General features: G+C 41.4%; 1 protein-coding gene across 4 annotated transcripts in view; it reads left to right on the top strand.

Annotated features, from left to right (window-relative positions):
- The first annotated feature begins 18417 nt into the window (after window positions 1-18417).
- Window positions 18418-20343, top strand: part of LOC118391197 (voltage-dependent R-type calcium channel subunit alpha-1E) — a 121263-nt gene continuing 119337 nt past the window's right edge. For all 4 annotated transcript variants that reach the window (XM_052458081.1, XM_052458080.1, XM_035782361.2 and 1 more), the window contains exon 1: window positions 18418-19419. In XM_052458081.1, coding sequence (XP_052314041.1) covers window positions 19151-19419 — 269 coding nt within the window. In that variant the 5' untranslated portion in view covers window positions 18418-19150. The remainder of the gene's footprint in view (window positions 19420-20343) is intronic.

Here is a 20343-nt window from a genome sequence, read left to right as displayed (position 1 = left end):
GGTGCTTCCTGCTATAATTTTTGCCTGTAAGCAGGAACCAGGAGGATAGAATTATGGTCAGATTTGCCAAATGGAGGGCGAGGGAGATCTTTGTATGCGTCTCTGTGTGTGGAGTAAAGGTGGGCCAGAGTTTTTTTCCTTCTGGTTGCACATTTAACATGCTGATAGAAATTAGGTAAAATATATTTAAGTTTCCCTGCATTAAAGTCCCCAGCCACTAGGAGTGCCGCCTCTGGATGAGCGTTTTCCTGTTTTCTCATGGTGGTTACAGCTTATTGAGTGCGGTTTTAGTGCCCGCGTCGGTATGTGGTGGTATGTAAAACAGATCTGATGAAAACTCTCTAGGTAGAATGTGTTGTCTGCAACTTATCATGAGATACTCTACCTCAGGCAAGCAAAACCTTGAGACTTCCTTAGGTATCGTGCACCAGCTGTTGTTTACAAATATGCATAGGTCCCCGCCCCATGTCTTACCAGAGGCTGCTGTTCTATCCTGCCGACAGAGTGCATAACCCGCCAGCTGTATGTTATTAATGTCGTCGCTCAGATACAAACTCGGTGAAACATAAGATATTACAGTTATAGATTTTAATGTCCCATTGGTAGAATATACTTGCTTTCAGTTCATTCCATTTATTTTCCAGTGATTGAACGTTAGGTAGCAGTACAGAGGGCAACGGCAGATTAGCCACACTTTGCCTGATCCTCACAAGGTACCCTGATCTCTTTCCGCAAAATCTCAGTTTCCTTCTCCAGCGAATGACAAGGATGTGGGTCTGTCCGGGTGTTTGGAGTATATCCTTCTCGTCTGACTCATTAAAGAAAAACTCTTTGTCCAATTCGAAGTGAGTAATCGCTGTTCTGATGTCCAGAAGCTCTTTTCAGTCATAAAAGGCGGTAGCAGCAACATTATGTACAAAACAGGTTACGAACAACGTGAAAAGAAAAATAGCACGGTTGGTTAAAAGTCAGTAAAATGGCAGCAATCCCCTCCGGAGCCATCTTTCTCCTTTCTGCATTATTTGGAGTGGCGCCAGAGGAGGCCCCTCTAAACAGTTCTAAGGGCAACATACTGGCATTTACTATGCTTCTAACTTGACGTCTTATACAATTTAAGTTAAAGGATCGGTTTCCTCCTACTTTTAACCATTGAAAAAAGGATGTTATGCAACATCTCAAGCTAGAGAAAATACGCTACTCCATTAGGGGATCTTTAATTACATTTTAAAATATCTGGAAACCACTCCTTGTCACGTTTGTTTGAATGATTGGACCAAGGCGCAGCGTGCGTACAATTCCACATGTTTAATAAATATGACACTCGCCAAACAAAACAGAAGAAAATGAAACGTGACGTTCTGGGCTGCTCACAGGCAGCTACAAAAAAACAAGATCCCACAATCTAAGGTGGGAAAAAGGGTAAACCTATAAGTATTGTTGTAATTGTCATTGTTACAAATAAAATAAAAAAATACATATAAAAACGTCCGATTAATCGGTATTGACTTTTTTTGGTCCTCCAATTGCCTCTGATTGGGAACCATACTGGGCCAACAAAGAAATAGAAACATAGATATGCCCACCCAAGTCACACCCTGACCTAACCAAATAGAGAATAAACAAGGCTCTCTATGGTCAGGGCGTGACACTCCTATCCTTTGTAGAAGACAGGAACCCATCTAATTTCACAAATCCATAAACCAATCCAAATTAATATTTTGTAACTTTATGTTTTATAATATGTATTTCTTTTTACTATTTGATTATATTACTAATTTTACGGTATATGCCTGCTGTAAGTCTGGGTTTGGGGTTGGGCTCTATTAGAGCACGGGGGTGTTGGGGTGGGTTTGATTTGATTTGGTATGGTATGGGGATCCGTGTGTGTTCTGCCCTCTACCTGTTCTGTCTGTTATCTGTAGAATCATAAAAAATGCCTAAAATACAAATAAAAATATTTCATAGATGACCAGCAGGATCAAATAATAATCACAGTGGTTGTAGAATCAATCCTCAAGGTGTTTTTCACATATCTATTCGATGATATATCATTCGTGGAAGTTTGGTTTCTCCTCTGAACCACATGGGAAAATGCATGCAGCTGGAAATTACGCAATAATTTCGAAGCGGACACCTGGTAAATGTAGTCTCTTATGGTCAATCTTCCAATGATATGCCTACAAATATGACACAATGCTGCAGACACCTTGGGGAAACAACAGAAAGTGTAGGCTCATTCCTTGCGCATTCACAGCCATATAAGGAGACATTGGAACACAGCGCCTCCAAAATCTGGGGCATTTCCTGTTTTAAACATCATCTTGGTTTCACCTGTAGCATCAGTTTTGTGGCACTCACAGATAATATATTTGCAGTTTTGGAAACGTCAGTGTTTTCTTTCCAAAGCTGTCAATTATATGCATAGTCGAGCATCTTTTCGTGACAAAATATCTTGTTTAAAATGGGAACGTTTTTCACCCAAAAATGAAATACTGCCCCCAGAGTTTCAAGAGGGAGTTGATAGGCTTGAAGTCATAAACAGCTCAATGCTTGAAGCACAGCGAAGAGCTGCTGGCAAATGCAGGAAAGTGCTGTTTGAATGAATGCTTACGAGCCTGCTGCTGCCTACCACTGCTCAGTCAGACTGCTCTATCAAATATCAAATCATAGACTTAATTATAATATAATAACACACAGAAATACGAGCCTTAGGTCAAACCTCTTGCGACGAGCAATCCCGTATCCGGGAGCGTAATTATAGCCTCAAACTCATTACCATAACGCAACGTTAACTATTCATGAAAATCGCAAATGAAATTAAATAAATATATTGGCTCACAAGCTTAGCCTTCTGTTAACAACACTGTCATATAATAACACACAGAAATACGAGCCTTAGGTCATTAATATGGTCAAATCCGGAAACTATCATTTAGAAAACAAAATGTTTATTCTTTCAGTGAAATACAGAACCGTTCCGTATTTTATCTAACGGGTGGCATCCCTAAGTCTAAATATTACTGTTACATTGCACAACTTTCAATATTATGGCATAATTATGTAATTATGTAATTAATTGCAGTCTTTGCTAGGAAAAAATGGTCTTCACACAGTTCGCAACGAGCCATGCTGCCCAAACTGCTGCATATACCCTGACTCTGCTTGCACAGAACGCAAGAGAAGTGACACAATTTCCCTAGTTAAAAGAAATGTATGTTAGCAGGCAATATTAACTAAATATCCAGGTTTAAAAATATATACTTGTGTATTTGATTTTAAAGAAAGGCGTTGATGTTCATGGTTAGGTACACATTGGTGCAACGACAGTGCTTTTTCGCAAATGCGCTTGTTAAATCATTTGATTTGACTTACTGTTGGGCAGCTCTAGCAAGGCAGAAACTGACTTGTTGGGAAGGTGGCATCCTATGATGCTGCCATGTTCAAAGTCACTGAGCTCTTCAGAAAAGCCATTCTACTGCCTATGTTTGTCTATGGAGATTACATGGCTGTGTGCTCGATTTTATACACCTGTCAGCAACGGGTGTGGCTGAAATAGCCGAATCCACTAATTTGAATACTTTTGTGTATATAGTGTGTATAACTTTTAATGGAGGAGGAATATGCATGCGTGTTATGTCCCCCCCAGTTTAACTACTGACACTGTAGAATACTACTGTAAAATACTACTGACACTGTAGAATTTTACTTAAATGGTGGTGCGTAACAGTCATCTACGTAATTATTTACTTTACTTTACTCTTTACTTATTCATCCGTGGAAGATTTGTATTCATGGATGTGTACATTTCAGTGGAATGTTGACTTTGAGGGCAGGGTAAGGAATTCACCTTGTAGATGTAATTACTAATTGACTGGGTCTGTTGAGTGGATGAGGAATAGTTTAAATAGTTTGATAGCTCCCAGAGGCTCCCATAGCAATATGTGTAATACAACATCAAGTTATGGATCTGTTGTTTTCTGTCAGCCAAGTGTAGCTGAGGGATGCAGTGCCCTACTACCTAATAATCTCACACCATCATCACTTATCTGTAATGACTTTTATGGTGGGACTATAACACTGAGTGGCTGCTCACTGGGGTGGAAATGCACATTTATCATCAAACCCAAACAAAAAAGAAAGGCAAGAAAAGGAATGAAAGTGTTTTAGCTCTACCAATATGCTGCCTAATGCCTGAAAACACTCATAAAGTATCCTTTCAGACAGCAACTCAAGCATACCTTTTCTAGTCTGTCATTATGTTTGCTGTGCACCTCTCAAGTTATCTCCATACCCAGAAAGTATGAGTGATTTACCTTCCTAGTTCCCTTTCTCCTCCACACAAACACAGGTAAAGATAATTATATACTCAAACAACTACCCCTAGAGGTTATTCTTCTCAAAGGATAACTGCAATATGTGTGTGTGTTATTTTTCAGTTTACTGGGCATGTTGTGTCATGAATAGGTTTGCCAACTTGCGGCTCCTCATGTACAACATGCAGAAGACCAGAGCAAAGAAATTAGAGACATAAGAGGTGGCTAATATGAATATATGACAAGGCATCAGTCTGTGTTGTACTTCCTCATTCAATCAGATGATTCATATTCATTGGCCCCAAACAAATCTATTAATGTCCCCAATTGGGTGATGGCGGTATGTGGGAGTTACTCACAGAGCCACGAGTCTGGCTTTTTATCATCTCAACAGTGTCCCTCTTACAGATATAGGATCTTCATTTGATCACTCTTTTGTTGCAGATGATTTTCCTGCACTGCAGGAAATACAAACTTGTCATGTCTTTGAGTTTCAAAAAGGCTTCTAAAGTTTGTCATTTCCACTTAGACATTTCAGACTTGATTTGCGGTAACAAAATTGTATCAACCCCTTCAAAAATATCCATTGATTATAGTCCACATTATAATTCACATTTCCTGTTGATGGAGGATTATTTCCCTGCCCTAGCAAACTGGCTCAAATGAAGATCCTACATCCTACATGTGTCATAAAGATAATTGATCAAATTTTCTACTACAACAAAATATGCTTTCTGTTGTCATTGTCTTCAGGTTACAGTGCTAGACATGCGTAGGTTGGTATCTGCAGAGTAGACATTTTTGGGGAAGTTAAATCAACAATATACAGTTGCTGTACTCTACAGAGAAGCAGGAAGACTCTGCCCCTGGACATGAAAGTAAGAAACATCAGATCAGCATCAGTTAACATAGCACACCATGTTCAATTCTGTTCTTGACCTTGCTACAAATGATCCTGGTCCTGTCCATAACTATATCTCCATAGAAACCACCATGTGTTTAGAAAAATGTTTCTAAGAATCTTGGTTCTGAAACGCAGTCAAACGTAATAACTTGCCTCAGAACCTGTAGCTATGGTTACCTGGGACAGGTAGAAAGGTGAGGGGTCTGTTCTAGTGAACACAGCAAGTCCACTATTCTAATGTCTTCCTCAAATCGGTCGACTAAGAGATTGAGAAACAACAGATTTGTGAGACTGCTACCATGTGACCATGAGATTGTGATTGGGAATGGCACATGGAGGTTGCACTCAAACACAGGGTTCTGGTTGATTGTGGTGATGGTATGAAGGGCTCTCACAGTGCCAGGCATGAGCGTAGTGTGCAGTAGTGTGCTGCAAGGTGGAGGTGTTCCTGTGTGCACAGGATTTGGGTTGACCAGGTCCCGACACAGGGAAACTGAAACCCCCGGCTTGTTTTCTGTCATGGTTTCTCAGTATATCTCTGCCCATTGACCATGCTTATAGAAATGGCTGCACTTTGTATCTGTGAATGAAACTCTCTGTTTAGGTTATCCTCAGATCACTTTGTTTTGAGGCGGTCGTATAAGCTTGATTACACCAGTCAACAGCAGACCCAGAGGTCATCTGTAAACCTGTGAACAATATGTAAGACTCAACATATTAATCCAACTTCTACACAGACTACTCCATTGCTTTCAATGATTCCCCTGGCCCCTCTAGATCAAGAGAAGTCATAGATAAGCTTTAAAACGTCTTTCATCAGCGTTTGGAGCTCTAAGGTGAAGAGTGGGCCAATAGTGCAATAGATTTGGCCTTTATACGACTGCATCTGATACACAGCTGAAATAACTTATTTCTCAGTTGTTGTCATCAGCCTATAGATATACACTTTGCCTCAGAAAAGCAGCAAAGTGTAAATGTCAGTGGTTTGTCACAGCTGCATTATTTATGTTGACATATTGAGAAGGCCTATTCATCAGCCCTATCTGATGTATCTGGCATCCAGCATAAGGGTAAAACAGAAAATATGTAATAGAAAAGTACAGTAACGCATTGCCACTGGCTGTATCACAGTAATGTTTTAATTTATATGGTTTAACGTCTTCATTTATGACATACGGACTGTTTGAGCAGGACGGAGAAGACTGTCTGAGTGATGGACTACACTCATTGTCTGCATTCATCTCTGTGGCTGTGGTGGTGGTGCAATGGTGTTGTGTTCAGGCAAGCTGCAGAGTGTCTAAGAATTGATTATCTGAGCCCAAATCATGAAACACAGTAGAACAGGTTATAAACAGTCTATGCCGCATGCTTTAAAAACATGACATGACTGTTGATATGAACAGTATACATGTCTACTACAGTGTATATATACAGTTGTAGTTGGAAGTTTACATACACCCTAGCCAAATGCATTTAAACTCAGTTTTTCACAGTTCCTGACATTTAATCCTGGTAAAGATTCCCTGTCTTCGGTCAGTGAGGATCACCACTTTATTTTAAGAATCTGAAACGTCGGAATAATAGTAGAGAGAATTATTTATTTCAGCTTTTATTTCTTTCATCACATTCCCAGTGGGTCAGAAGTTTACATACACTCAATTAGTATTTGGTAGCATTGCCTTTAAATTGTTTAACTTGGGCCAAACGTTTCGGGTAGCTTTCCACAAGCTTTCCACAATAAATTGGGTGAATTTTGTCCCATTCCTCCTGACAGTGCTGGTGTAACTGAGCAGGTTTGTAGGCCTCCTTGCTCGCACACGCTTTTTCAGTTCTGTCCACAAATTTTCTATAGGATTGAGATCAGGGCTTTGTGATGGCCACTTCAATACCTTGACTTTGTTGACCTTAAACTATTTTCCCACAACTTTGGAAGTATGCTTGGGGTCACTCCTAAATGCAGGTGTTTCAGCCTAGCTTAGTGCTTTCTGCCAGGGGAAAATATTGAGTGTGGGGGTTGGTAATGTTCTCTTGTTGCGCCGTGATTGGCTCAGTGTTCTGTCACTCATGGAGACACTATGTCACCGCAAAATCTACGGGGACAGCTCGAAAATGTAAGCTTCTTGGGTGCTGCCATAGAGTTACATTAGAAGTGCCCATCCAAGAAAAACAACTTGGAATTCCAAGTCGGGAACTCTGGCGTCTTTCTAGAGCTCCGACCTGAGGATCACCAACGTCATAAATCGACCTTGTTTTTTTAAAGTTCCCAGTTGTTCCCAAGTGACTATGCATAGATGATAACAACAGAGAGTAGCAGTGGTGTAAAGGAAGGGGGGCAGTGCAAATAGTCTGGGTAGCCATTTGATTAGGTGTTCAGGAGTCTTATGGCTTGGGGGTAGAAGCTGTTTAGAAGCCTCTTTGACCTAGACTTGGCTTTTGTACTGCTTGCCATGCGGTAGCAGAGAGAACAGTCAATGACTAGGGTGGCTGGAGTCTTTGACAAATTTTCGGGCTTTCCTCTGATACCGCATGGTATAGAGGTCCTGGATGGCAGGAAGCTTTGCCCCGGTGATGTACTGGGCCGTTCGCACTACCCTCTGTAGTGTCTTGCCGAACAGTTGCCATACCAGGCAGTGATGCAACCAGTCAGGATGCTCTCGATGCTGCAACTGTAGAACCTTTTGATGATCCGAGGACCCATGCTAAATCTTTGCAGCCTCCTGAGGGGGAATAGGTTTTGTTGTGCCCTCTTCACGACTGTCTTGGTGTGCTTGGACCATGTTAGTTTGTTGGTGATGTAGACATCAAGGAACTTGAAGCTCTCAAACTGCTCCACTGCAGCCCCGTCAATGAGAATGGGGGAGTGCTCAGTCCTCTTTTTCCTGTAGTCCACAATCATCTCCTTTGTCTTGATCACATTGAGGAAGAGGTTGTTGTCCTGGCACCACACGGACAGGTCTCTGACCTCCTCCCTATAGGCTGTCTTGTCATTTTCGGTGATCAGGCTTACTTACCACTGTTGTGTCATCGGCAAACTTATTGATGGTGTTGGAGTCGTGCCTGGCCATGCAGTCATTAGTGAACAGGGAGTACAGGAGAGGACAGAGCACGCACCCCTGAGGGGCCCCTGTGTTGAGGATCAGTGTGGCGGATGTGTTGTTACCTACCCTTATCACCTGGGGGCGGCCAGTCAGGAAGTCCAGGATCCAGTTGCAGACGGAGGTGTTTAGTCCCAGCGTCCTTGATGAGGCTTATTGATGAGCTTTGAAAGCACTATGGTGTTGAATGCTGAGCTGTAGTCAATGAAAGGCATTCTCACATAGGTGTTCCTTTTGTCCAGGTGGGAAAGGGCAATGTGGATTGCAATAGAGATTGCGTCATCTGTGGATCTGTTGGGGCAGTATGCAAATTGGAGTGGGTCTAGGGTTTCTGGGATAATGGTGTTGATGTGAGCCATTACCAGCCTTTCGAAGCCCTTCACGGCTACAGACGTGAGTGCTACAGGTCGGTAGTCGTTTAGGTAGGTTACCTTAGTGTTCTTGGGCACAGACACTATGGCGGTCTGCTTAAAACATGTTGATATTACAGAATCGGACAGGGAGAGGTTGAAAATGTCAGTGAAGGCACTTGATATTTGGTACAGTACATTTCGCTGTACACGTCCTGGTAATCCGTCTGGCCCTGCGGCCCTGTGAATGTTGACCTGTTTAAAGGTCTTACTCACATCGGCTGCGGAGAGCGTGATCACACAGTCTTCCAGCTGGTGTTCCCATGCATGTTTCAGTGTTATTTGCCTCAAAGCGAGCATAGAAGTAGTTTAGTTTGTCTGGTAGGCTCGTGTCACTGGGCAGCTCTCGACTGTACTTCCCTTTGTAGTCTGTAATGTTTTGCCAGCCCTGCCACATTCGACGAGCATCAGAGCCGGTGTAGTACGATTTGATCTTAGTCCTGTGTTGATGCTTGGCCTGTTTGGTTCGTCGGAGGGCATAGCAGGATTTCTTATAAGCTTGCGGGTTAGAGTCCCGCTCCTTGAAAGCGGCAGCACTATCCTTTAGCTCAGTGCGGATGTTGCCTGTATTCCATGGCTTCTGGTTAGGGTATGTATGTACGGTCACTGTGGGGATGACGTCATCAAATGCACTTATTGATGAAGCCAATGACTGATGTGGTGTACTCCTCAATGTCAACGGAGGAATCCCAGAACATATTCCAGTTTGTGCTAGCAAAACAGTCCTGTAGCTTAGCATCTGCTTCATCTGACCTTTTTTTATTGATCTAGTCACCGGTGCTTCCTGCTTAAATTTTTGCTTGTACGCAGGACTCAGGAGAATAGAATTTGCCAAATGGAGGGCGAGTGAGAGCTTTGAATGCTTCTCTGTGTGTGGAGTAAAGGTGGTCCAGAGCTTTTTTCCTCTGTTCGCACATTTAACATGCTGATAGAAATTAGGTAAAACAGATTTAAGTTTCCCTGCATTGAAGTCTCTGGCTACTAGGAGCGCCACCTCGTTTTCTTGTTTGCTTATGGTGGAATACAGCTTATTCAATGCTGTCTTAGTGCCAGCCTCTGACTGTGGTGGTATGTAAACAGCTACGAAAAATACAGATAAAACTCTCTAGGTAGGTAGTGTGGTCCACAGTTTATCATGAGATACTCTACCTCAGGCGAGAAATAGCGCAAGACTTCCATAGATATCGTGCACCAGCTGTTATTTACAAAAATACATAGTCCGCCGCCCCTTGTCTTACCAGACACCGCTGTTCTATCCTGCCGCTGCAGCGTATAACCAGCCAGCTGTATGTTGATAGTGTCGTCGTTCAGCCGCGACTCCGTGAAGCATAAGATATTACAGTTTTGAATGTCCTGTTAGTAGTTTAATCTTCCGCATAGGTCATCTATTTTATTGATTGCACATTTGCTAGCAGAATGGAAGGAAGCGGTGGTTTATTCGATGGCCTACGAATTCTCAGTAGGCAGCCCGCCCTCCGGGCTTTTTCTCCACGTCCTCTTCACGCCAATCACGGGGATCTGGGCCTGTTCCCGAGAAAGCAGCGTATCGTTCACGTCGGCCTTGACAGACTCGTTAAGGGGAAAAAAGGATTCTGCCAGTCCTTAACGCAGTCCTGATGTCCAGAAGTTATTTTCGGTCATAAGAAACGGTAGCGGTAACATTATGTAGAAAATAAGTAAAACAATAAGTTACAAACAACGCAAATAAATTAACAAAAAAACATAATCGATTGGGAGCACGTAAAATGCCGTCTTCTCCGGCGCCATATTACTGTGCCTGTATTTCGTTTTCATGCATGTGAGGGCCGGGAATCCACTCTCACATAGGTACGTGGTTGCAACGGTTCATGTGATTGGATGTTAATTGTTTGACTAGGCTATCTGTATTTGACATTGTCTTGTTATTTCGCTGAACACTAGATGGTTTAATTTTATTTTTGGCAGTGAAACGAGGCTAAACAGGCGAGAGAAAACAACTCACCTAAATGTATAGCCCCTTTGAAAAATATAAATGAACTGTTGAAAATGTGAAGAATTTATTATTATGTTTTTAATTTTTTAAAATGTGAATCACATTTTGAATTGGGCGTACCCCCGACGGCATTGCACATACCCAGTTTGGCAATACCTGCTTTAGATGTTTATAACAGCTGAATCTGAAATCAGTTCACATTTAGCCTTGAATACAGGAAGTGTTATATATAAGTGATTAAATTGGAGAAACAAAAGGGGCCCAGAAAAATAACGTTTTTTGATCGGCACATTCATTAGCTACCACTGCATGGCATTTGCAAGGCCTTTAACAATAGTAGTGAGTGAAGACGTAACACACTCCAGGTCCTATAGCTTGTCAATGTCAGGCATAATGGCAATGTGAAGAGGGCTTAATTATAGGCCCATTTGTTGGAAGAGTCTGACTAATTTGTCATTTTTAGCTGTATTAATAAAGAGATGTTAGGAAATTGAAAACTGATTTAGAATGGGCTGTAATTATTCGTTCTATGGATCAAATCTTACAGACTAATTTGTGCAGAGGTCGAACATTTTAATCCAATCTAAAGGAAATTAAGACAAACCTATATGACCTAATGGCAGGTCCATTTTCACTTTGTGTTTTTACTCTTCTATAGCAAAACCTTATCACCATACATCTCAGGCCTCTGCCCCACCAACACAGCACAGCGTCTCTAGAGAGAAACCTGTGAAGTATGTCCATGGCCCTCACATTCAATGTGACAACACGGTCATGTGCACTATACTGCGCCCACATCGCTGTCTGTGTTTCATTATTAAAGGGTACCAATTTATTGATATCTCACTGGCTGCAGGCAATATCTTGAAATAACCTGTCAGCCACTGTTTGATGGGGATATTTCAGTTGTAATTTCATCAGTTTCTTAATATCTATGTGTTGAGCAGCTGACTACTCTCAGACACATTTTGTCTTTAAGAATCTTCTCAGATGAGTTAATTCATTGCTTACTATAACCACTTAATCTGATTTCATTTCAGTAGCTTTAATAATAAATAATAATATATGCCATTTAGCTGACGCTTTTATCCAAAGCGACTTACAGTCATGTGTGCATACATTCTACGTATGGGTGGTCCCGGGAATCGAACCCACTACCCTGGCGTTACAAGTGCCATGCTCTACCAACTGAGCCACAGAAGGACCACAATTTTATTAGTCACAGTCTTTAAAACAATACACTCACAAACATCACAACTGCTACAGACCCCTTTGCACAGAGAATAGACATTAATATGTTTTTAGTGAGATTGAAATACACCCTAGATATGAGCAGGCAGCGACAAGTGATTTTTTTTCACCATCTAATGACCTCACATCTTGCTGGGTGATATTAAACCATCCAACACAGTCAAAGGCCACATTAGACACACAACTTACTCCACAACTGACAATATTGTTTCAATTACAGATATGCAGCTTGCTTCACCTGTGGGTATACTAACTGTAAAGATATTAAATAAGATAGCCTAGTGGTTAAGAGCATTGGGCTGATAATCACAAGGTTGCAGGTTCAAATCTCTGAGCCAATTAGGTGAAAACTTGTCAATGTTCCCTTGAGCAAGGCACTTAACCCTAGTTGCTCTGGATAAGAGTGACTTTTAAATAATGTAAATGGCATAATAGTTAAGTGAGGGCTTAGTGGATAAGTATTGGTGTGTTCTCCAGAAGCAGTACTAGGTCCTGATGCCATTTGCTAGAGGCTCTGTCAAATCAGATTTTATTGGTCACATTTACATATTTAGCAGATTTTATAGTGGGTGTAGCTCAATGCTTGTGTTTCTAGCTCCAACAGTGCAGTAATTCCTAGCCTACCTTGGCTTGCTTTCCTAGTCTCATGGTCTCAACATCTGGGCTCTCATGTAAGGTACAGTAGGCTACGTAGTGAACAAGACAACTGTAGCTTAGTCCTAATGCCCCATTTGAGAACTCTCTCCCGTTCTCTCTCTTTCTTTCTCTCTCTCCTCCCTCTCCCCCTATCACTCTCTCTCTCTTTCTCTCTCCTTTCTCTCTCTCTCCTTCTACATCTCTCGCTCTCTCTCTCCCTCCCCTACTCCCTCTCTCTCTCCCTCTCTGCATGTGGGTAATCTATCATTTAGACTCCCCAAATCACTAACAAACAAATCTAAATGCTCTAGTGTGGTGACTAATGTTGCTCTTGGGAACTGTTTGACAAATAGCTGACGCACATAAAGCATCAATCCCACCATGTCTTTATCAATCCACTGACATCTCTATATATCTATATATCCCTGCTCCCTCTTGTGGAGCTATGGGGAACTGCTTACAAGAGCACAGGTTGATTTGTTTTCCATTGGAGTTTATTTTTTCAATGAATCTTGTTGCAAGCACTAGCAGTCGAGGTGATTTTATATACCCCCAATCAACTGATAAAATGCTGTATTTGACACACACACACACACACACACACACAGTGAGTAGGTCTATAATCAAAGGGCAAACATGTTTATCCCTCCCCTGTCCTTACTAAACAGGATGAGAGGGAGAGCACTGCTGTAATAGATTCTGATAGCAGTCATAATACGCCATTGTCATGATGATTCACAACACAACAGGTTGGGCACATTCATCAGAAAGGAATGGCAGCACTTGAAAATCCATTAGTGTTATTTGCCACTTCTCCTGGACTGATGACACATACAATCCCCGTACAATGTGGGAGAAACTTTCAGAGTTTATGCTGTTTTATCAACTCAAAAACTCTGATGACTTTGTGATTTGATGTCCTTAAGGTGGGGGTGCAGTCCACCTCTCTATTGAAGATAGTAGTTGCATGGACAGAACAAGCCTAATCCCACATCAGTCTTTCATTAACGCAGGGCTCATGCACATAATGCCTCTCTCCTCTGCTCAAGGATGTCAATCACGCTGGGAGATGAAAAGAGTTATGTGTTTTTATTTATGGGTGCTAGTAGATTTGTGAGGTGGGTGGAGTGGGGGAGAGGGAGAGACCCTTCAATCTGGCAAAGACACACAGTAGTCTCTCTCTCTCTTTCTCTCTCTCTCTCTCTGCCAGGCCAATCTTCCTGTCTTCAGTTAGGTACCAGCTCTGTCTATTAAGCGATCTGCTGCCTAGCCCCCGTCTCAACTGTGGAGCTGCCCTTCGCTGGTGGAGGGAGGGAGCCAGGCAGGTTCAATGTGGGGGCCACCAGTAGGTTGCCTCCTGCCCTGGGTCTGGTGCAGTGGCCTGGCAGGGAGGGCTCAGGGGAACCGTTTCTGATTAGCAGACTACTGTGCCGGGAGGGAAATGTACAGTCCACTCTGGACAATATTGATCTGATGTGCTGCCAGCATGACAATTCATATAACATTCCTTTCATTCTTTTAATATTTAGTCAGATAGAGATATGATTGTTTCGTTAAAAAGGTTAACTGCAGTGAGAACTTACTCACTCTTCAGATTAAACATTGCATATTCTTGGCAGTTTTGATTACTCCCCAAATCATACATCATTTCTCTCAGCAGTTTTTTTTTACGATTTCTTCACAGTCATAAACTTACCCTCCTACTTTTGAGTGTAAAGAAGCCTCCTTCATGTTGCCACAACCATTTCCCATGGATTCATTCCTTCTCCAAATAGAGAGATTGCATAGCTTTGGATACTGCCTTTGTTTATAGGCCACAGCAATGTGTATAACTAGTGCAATGGGTCTATCCATATGGCAAAGAAATGCTGACTACTAATTACATTTCATCTCTGGTATGAATAAATGTTTGTGTTGACCATTTTAGAGACAGTACTTACAGTACTCCACCAGAGGGAGGTAAAAGCTCAGAGAACACCTTATCCCAAGAATTACAGCCACAATCAAAGACAGCCACAACGCAAATGCTAATATTGCCACATTTAACTGCCTATGGGTTAATGTGCCTGAAACTGTTATTTCCAAACTGAAATGATTAGTTTACCTTTATTTAACTAGTCAAGTCAGTTAAGAACAAATTCTTATTTACAATGATAACCAAGGAACAGTAACTGCCTTGTACAGGGGCAGAATAGATTTTGATAGATTTGATTGATTTTTACCTTGTCAACTCTGAGATTTGATCTAGCAACCTTCCAGTTATTGGCCCAACGCTCTAACCACTAGGCTACTTGCCGCCCCATGAATGGTAAACATAAGACTGAAAATGATCAATCTATCCTTTGTTTATTGTGCTACGTTTACAGAGGCTACTAGTCTACTAGTCTAAATACATGTCATACAAATATTTGATAATCACATCCTTTGGAGTATGAAGCATTGTGACTGTGCTGCAAACAATATGGCTCTGTGTGAGAAGCAGGCCTTTGTGGTGGAGGTTTGGGAGAGAGAAGAATCCCAGTGTTGGCAAGTAGGATGACAAATCAGACATTCATGGGTGTACTGTCGCTATGGAAACTACTGTTAAGATGACAAGGAGGCAGCATTATGCAGTAGCGGGAAATCTTTCAAGCTGATACTCCTTGGCTAGCTGCTTAATTAAAAAGGCTTGCGTAGGGAAGCAGAAACATTTGCATTTAATCATAACTTTGATCCACCTGGAGATGATTAACATCAGGTATCCTGACACTGGCCTGACTCGTCTGTGGTAATACTCTCTCTTTCTGTCTAACAGAGCTGCTTGGCTCACAAAGTCAAATGTAACATTTCCTTATAAACTCCAAATGCAACAGTTTGTAAGTTGTTTTGAGAGTGTATAGATCAGTTGGAAAAGTGTGTTTGCTACTTTAATGCTACCATGTCATGACAATATTTTCAAGCCAGTGTCTGAGCATTTTTTTCTCTCGATTTTGTGTTATTGACTGCGTCTCCCATGCTTTTCATCACATGCATTCAGTACATTATGAAAAACTGTTGACATGTTGTACACGAACACACATGCTCATAGACACGCTCACACACACACACACACACACACACACACACACACACACACACACACACACACACACACACACACACACACACACACACACACACACACACACACACACACACGCACTTTTGTTTTACAGAGATGTACTTTACCGTTTTATTTAATAATTGGCCTTTCAGAAAAGGCTTTGACAGCTTAGGGAGGCTGGGGTCTTTGTGTTAGGAGAGCTCTGTGGTTATACTGAGAATACCTTATTTACAGAGCAGGTCTATTCTATCCACAGAGCCTGTCAGCGTCAGCATCTGCAAGGCTCTGTCCCCAACAGAGACTTATTTAGTTCAAGACTTATTTTCACAAACATCAGTCTCATAATCAGGTTTGAGAGAAGAACCAGTTTTGACCTCTATGGGATCGGTGTCCCCCCCCCCTCGTGGGACGGTTGAGCTAACGTAGGATAATGTGATTAGCATGAGGTTGTAAGTAACAAAAACAATTCCCAGGACATAGACATGTCTGATATGGGAAGAAAGCTTAAATTATTGTTAATCTAACTGCACTGTCCAATTTACAGTAGCTATTACAGTGAAATCAAATCAAATGTATTTATATAGCCCTTCTTAAATCAGCTGATGCCACAAAGTGCTGAACAGATACCCAGCCTAAAACCCCAAACAGCAAGCAATGCAGGTGTAGAAGGACACAATTTACCATGACATTGTTTGAGGAGAGAGCACAGTTATGAACTTGAAAATGTATTAATAAACCAATTAGGCACATTTGGGCAGTCTTTATACAACATTTTGAACAGATATGCAATGGTTCATTGGATCAGTCTAAAACGTTGCACATACACTGCTGTCATTTAGTGGACAAAATCTAAATTGTGCCTGGGCTGGAATAACACATTATGGCCTTTCTCTTGCATTTCAAAGATGATGGTACAAACAAACAAATACTGTTTTTTTCTTTGTATTATCTTTTACCAGATAGAATGTGTTATATTCTCCTACATGAATTTCTCAGTTCCACATACTTCAAAGTGTTTCCTTTCAAATGATATCAAGAATATGCATATCCTTGCTTCAGGTCCTGAGCTACAGGCAGTTAGAATTAGGTATGTCATGTTAGGCAAAACATTTAAAAAGGGGTCTGATCCTTCAATGACAGGTGCTTTCATTCTCTGAATGGTCTCATGTATATGAATTTGTTCTGTAGCTGTAGGTTTGTGATCCTTTGATCTTAACTAATGGATATGGCAGGACCAATATTGAAAACTAATCACATAGGACAGATAACACAAATCCAATGTGTCTTTAATCTTTAACATTTAACACGCCCTCTCTCTTTTAATTAAAAAAGGCTTTAAAATCCTTCTTAAACCTGTCTCCTACCCTTCATCTACATTGATGGAAGTGGATTTAACAAGTGACATCAATAAGGGATCATAGCTTTCACCTGGACTCACCTGGTCAGTCTGTCATGGAAAGAGCAGGTGTTCCTAATGTTTAGTACACTCAATGTATTTGCACTACATATTTGATGGACAACAGGATAGATTTTCCATTCTCCTTGTGGATTTTGGCTTTAAAAAAACATAGATGTAGCTTCACAATGACACTCTTTACCTTGGACAAAGTAAAGCATGATTTCCCATGTGTTCTATTTCTGCCCTCCATGCTCTGCAGCTGTCTTTTTAATGACCTTGATATGAGACAATACTGGGTCTGTTACTGGATCACTGCCCTCGCCATAATAATTCATTAAACCGGAGCCTATTGGCCAAACTGTGCTAGTTTAACTCTGCAAAATATGCTTATTAGCCTCTTACCTTTCGCCCCACATCATCATCATTTTAATCTCGCCGTTGACGATATTATAAGGCCATGCATAATGATTTCCAAGTCCTCGCACGCGGGTTTCTGTGGGTTAGTCTAGAAAGTTTTAGCTTAATTTCCCTTCTCAGTATGAAATATTTTAAGGTTTTTTTCTTAGCTCTCAATGAGTTTCAATGCTTGTTTGAAATAAGACTGCCTGTTTGCTCCACACATCAAAATATAAATTAAATAGTTGATGGATATATATATATATATATGTTTTTTTTTGGAACTGCCATTGTTTCTGTTAAATATGCTAGCAGCCTCCCCTGACGTGTGCACACTCCACACATCCATTTCCCGTTCAGAAAATACAGCAGCAGCAATACTCCCACTCACTAGGAGATCATGTCCTGAAACAGTGACTTTTACCCAGCAATTACCTTTGATCTTCGCGCAGACTGTCTCATAGTGGAGAACCTACTCGAAAAATCTATCACGCCTCCCCTGTAATGAATTTCTAGCAGGTGTTTGCTCTACATTTTGGTGCGTTGACTTCCACATTATGAAAGTTTTACCTGAATAATATTTACATTAAATATGTAGGCTATGCATGAATGTAACTTGCATTAAATACCCTTTATTTCTAGGCTTTGAAGGCGGCCTTATATAAGGGCAGCTAATATAAAAAATGTTAATAAACTTTTGAATTAACATCATGGCTATTACAAATATTGTTTTATTCTCATGGTATTGAATTTGAGACACATAGCCTATTTGAAATGTATGGGCTGGAGATAAAAGGCAAAAATAAGCCAAAGCATATAGTAGAGAGACGCATTTTCTGTGAGTAGTGTAGCCTAGCCCTAGAGCCTTGTGCTTTGCATAACCAGTTGACACCTCATTGCGGAGAAACCCTCTAAAAAACTGCGCGGACATGGTGCCTGTACCTTGTACTTGTGTGACTTCCAGTTTAGCTTGTTGCGCATCATCGCATGCCATCTACTCTTTGAGAAGTGGTGGGGTCCTTGTGGCAACGAAAAGCGAAGCAAGATTTTAGAAAATGCAAAAAGTTTGCTCGGTGCTTATTTTTTTGCAGTGGGAATATGTTTATGACAGATGTGCAAGGGAAAATGAGAGAGTGAGGACAGGGATGTCGGTGTATCCATGGACCCATACAAAATGCTCTTGTTCTTCTCTCTCATGAGGACAAACCTTCGGGAGACGTGACTTACGGCGGTTTTGTGCTGAGAACACTTCCAGTGGGATCTGGATTGATTTTATTAACATTTGTTTTAGTGAACAGATTTAAGTTAGAATTTGACATTTTGAGTCTCGAATGATATTTTTTTATATTTTTGCTTATTGGGTTTGAATTTTATGCGGACAATTGTTGTGTTGCTTTATAACCTACCCACTCGATGTAGACGTGCGTCGACTTTTATTCACAAGAAGTGCTATAGCCCACGGTCAAAGAAGTCAAGGCTTGAATTCTAACTTCAAAACGGAGGAATATTTATTTGTGAACAACTCGACATGGGGATATTAATATTTATCATCACTTGTTGCCTTGGCTAAGAACATTATGATGGACTAAAACAAGTATTTCTTCTGTCAGATCTGTTGCTGTAACCTACCCCGCCCTGCTTCCCAGGGGCTAACCCTTTCCCCTCTATTCTGTTTTCCTTACTCCTCGCAGAATGGCCCGGTTCGGAGACGACGTCCCCGGCTTGTTGGGCTCTGGGGATGGGGGCTCTGAGCGCAACAGGACCCGGGAGGGACCGGCTCTGTCTACAGGTGGTGGAGTGTCCCCAGCCTTCAAACAGACCAAGGCGCAGAGAGCCCGCACCATGGCCCTGTACAACCCCATCCCTGTCAGACAGAACTGTTTCACCGTAAATAGATCACTCTTCATTTTCGGAGAGGACAACATTGTTCGGAAGTACGCAAAGAAGGTCATAGAGTGGCCATATCCTTTGTGTTTAAGTGTAAACACACACACACACATTCGACAAAAGTTCTTAACTATATTGAACTGTCTATCTATTATGTTAACGTTTCTTTTATAATAATGAATACCGTGGACAGTAGAATTCAGCACCATGGACAGCACCAGCAGTGGTTGTTAAACTTATTATAATTCCACTGAAAATTAGGCGAATACAAATATTTTACCTATAGTACAATCTTTTTACAAATTAAGTTCCAAAATGTAACACCTAACAGGTCCACTTCACTGACCACTCACAATCCACTCAAGGTTAAGGCAGACATATTTTAAACCATGATAACTTCCCACTGAGTAAAGTTGCTGTTCATGATGCTGAATGATTTCCACAGGAGTAGACTTCAGGGTTCTGCTGTGTGTCATTGATCAAAAGTCCTACAGGTATTGATATCCCCAACGGAATAAAAGGACACAACCAAATGGAAATGCATGTGATGAGTCAGAGTCAAGAGATGTGTCTGGGCAGAGCACAGACAACAGTATAACACTGTCAGTGGCCCCTTCTTTGTGGTGCTACTAACACAGCCCTTGTTAACCTGTTGGGATTCAAGCCTCAGTCTCCTGGTGGTGAATTAGCATGATGGAGCACGACAGGACAGGCTGTCGTAGAGGCAGGCAGCAGGATGCAGGATAGGTCTGGCACTGTAATTGACTGCCAGGAATGAGCATAAACCACGATGAAGTGTTTGAGACTGAAGTCTTGTTAGTTGACAGTGTTTTACTCAGTCGTAATTCTTATAGCAATACAGCTCTGGGTATAGATCTTTATTATCAGTAGATTTCAGATTCCTTGTAATTCTACCTTTACCTTTGCATTATAGCTGATGGGCTTCATTACCACCCCTCTACCTCTGGTCTGTCCATCATTTTATGGTTAATTCACTG

Source organism: Oncorhynchus keta, chromosome 1 (assembly GCF_023373465.1).
Source record: "Oncorhynchus keta strain PuntledgeMale-10-30-2019 chromosome 1, Oket_V2, whole genome shotgun sequence".
NCBI classification, from domain to species: Eukaryota; Metazoa; Chordata; class Actinopteri; order Salmoniformes; family Salmonidae; genus Oncorhynchus; species Oncorhynchus keta.
The sequence above is the reverse complement of the archived record's forward strand: the minus strand, read 5'-3'. Positions and strand labels throughout refer to the sequence as shown.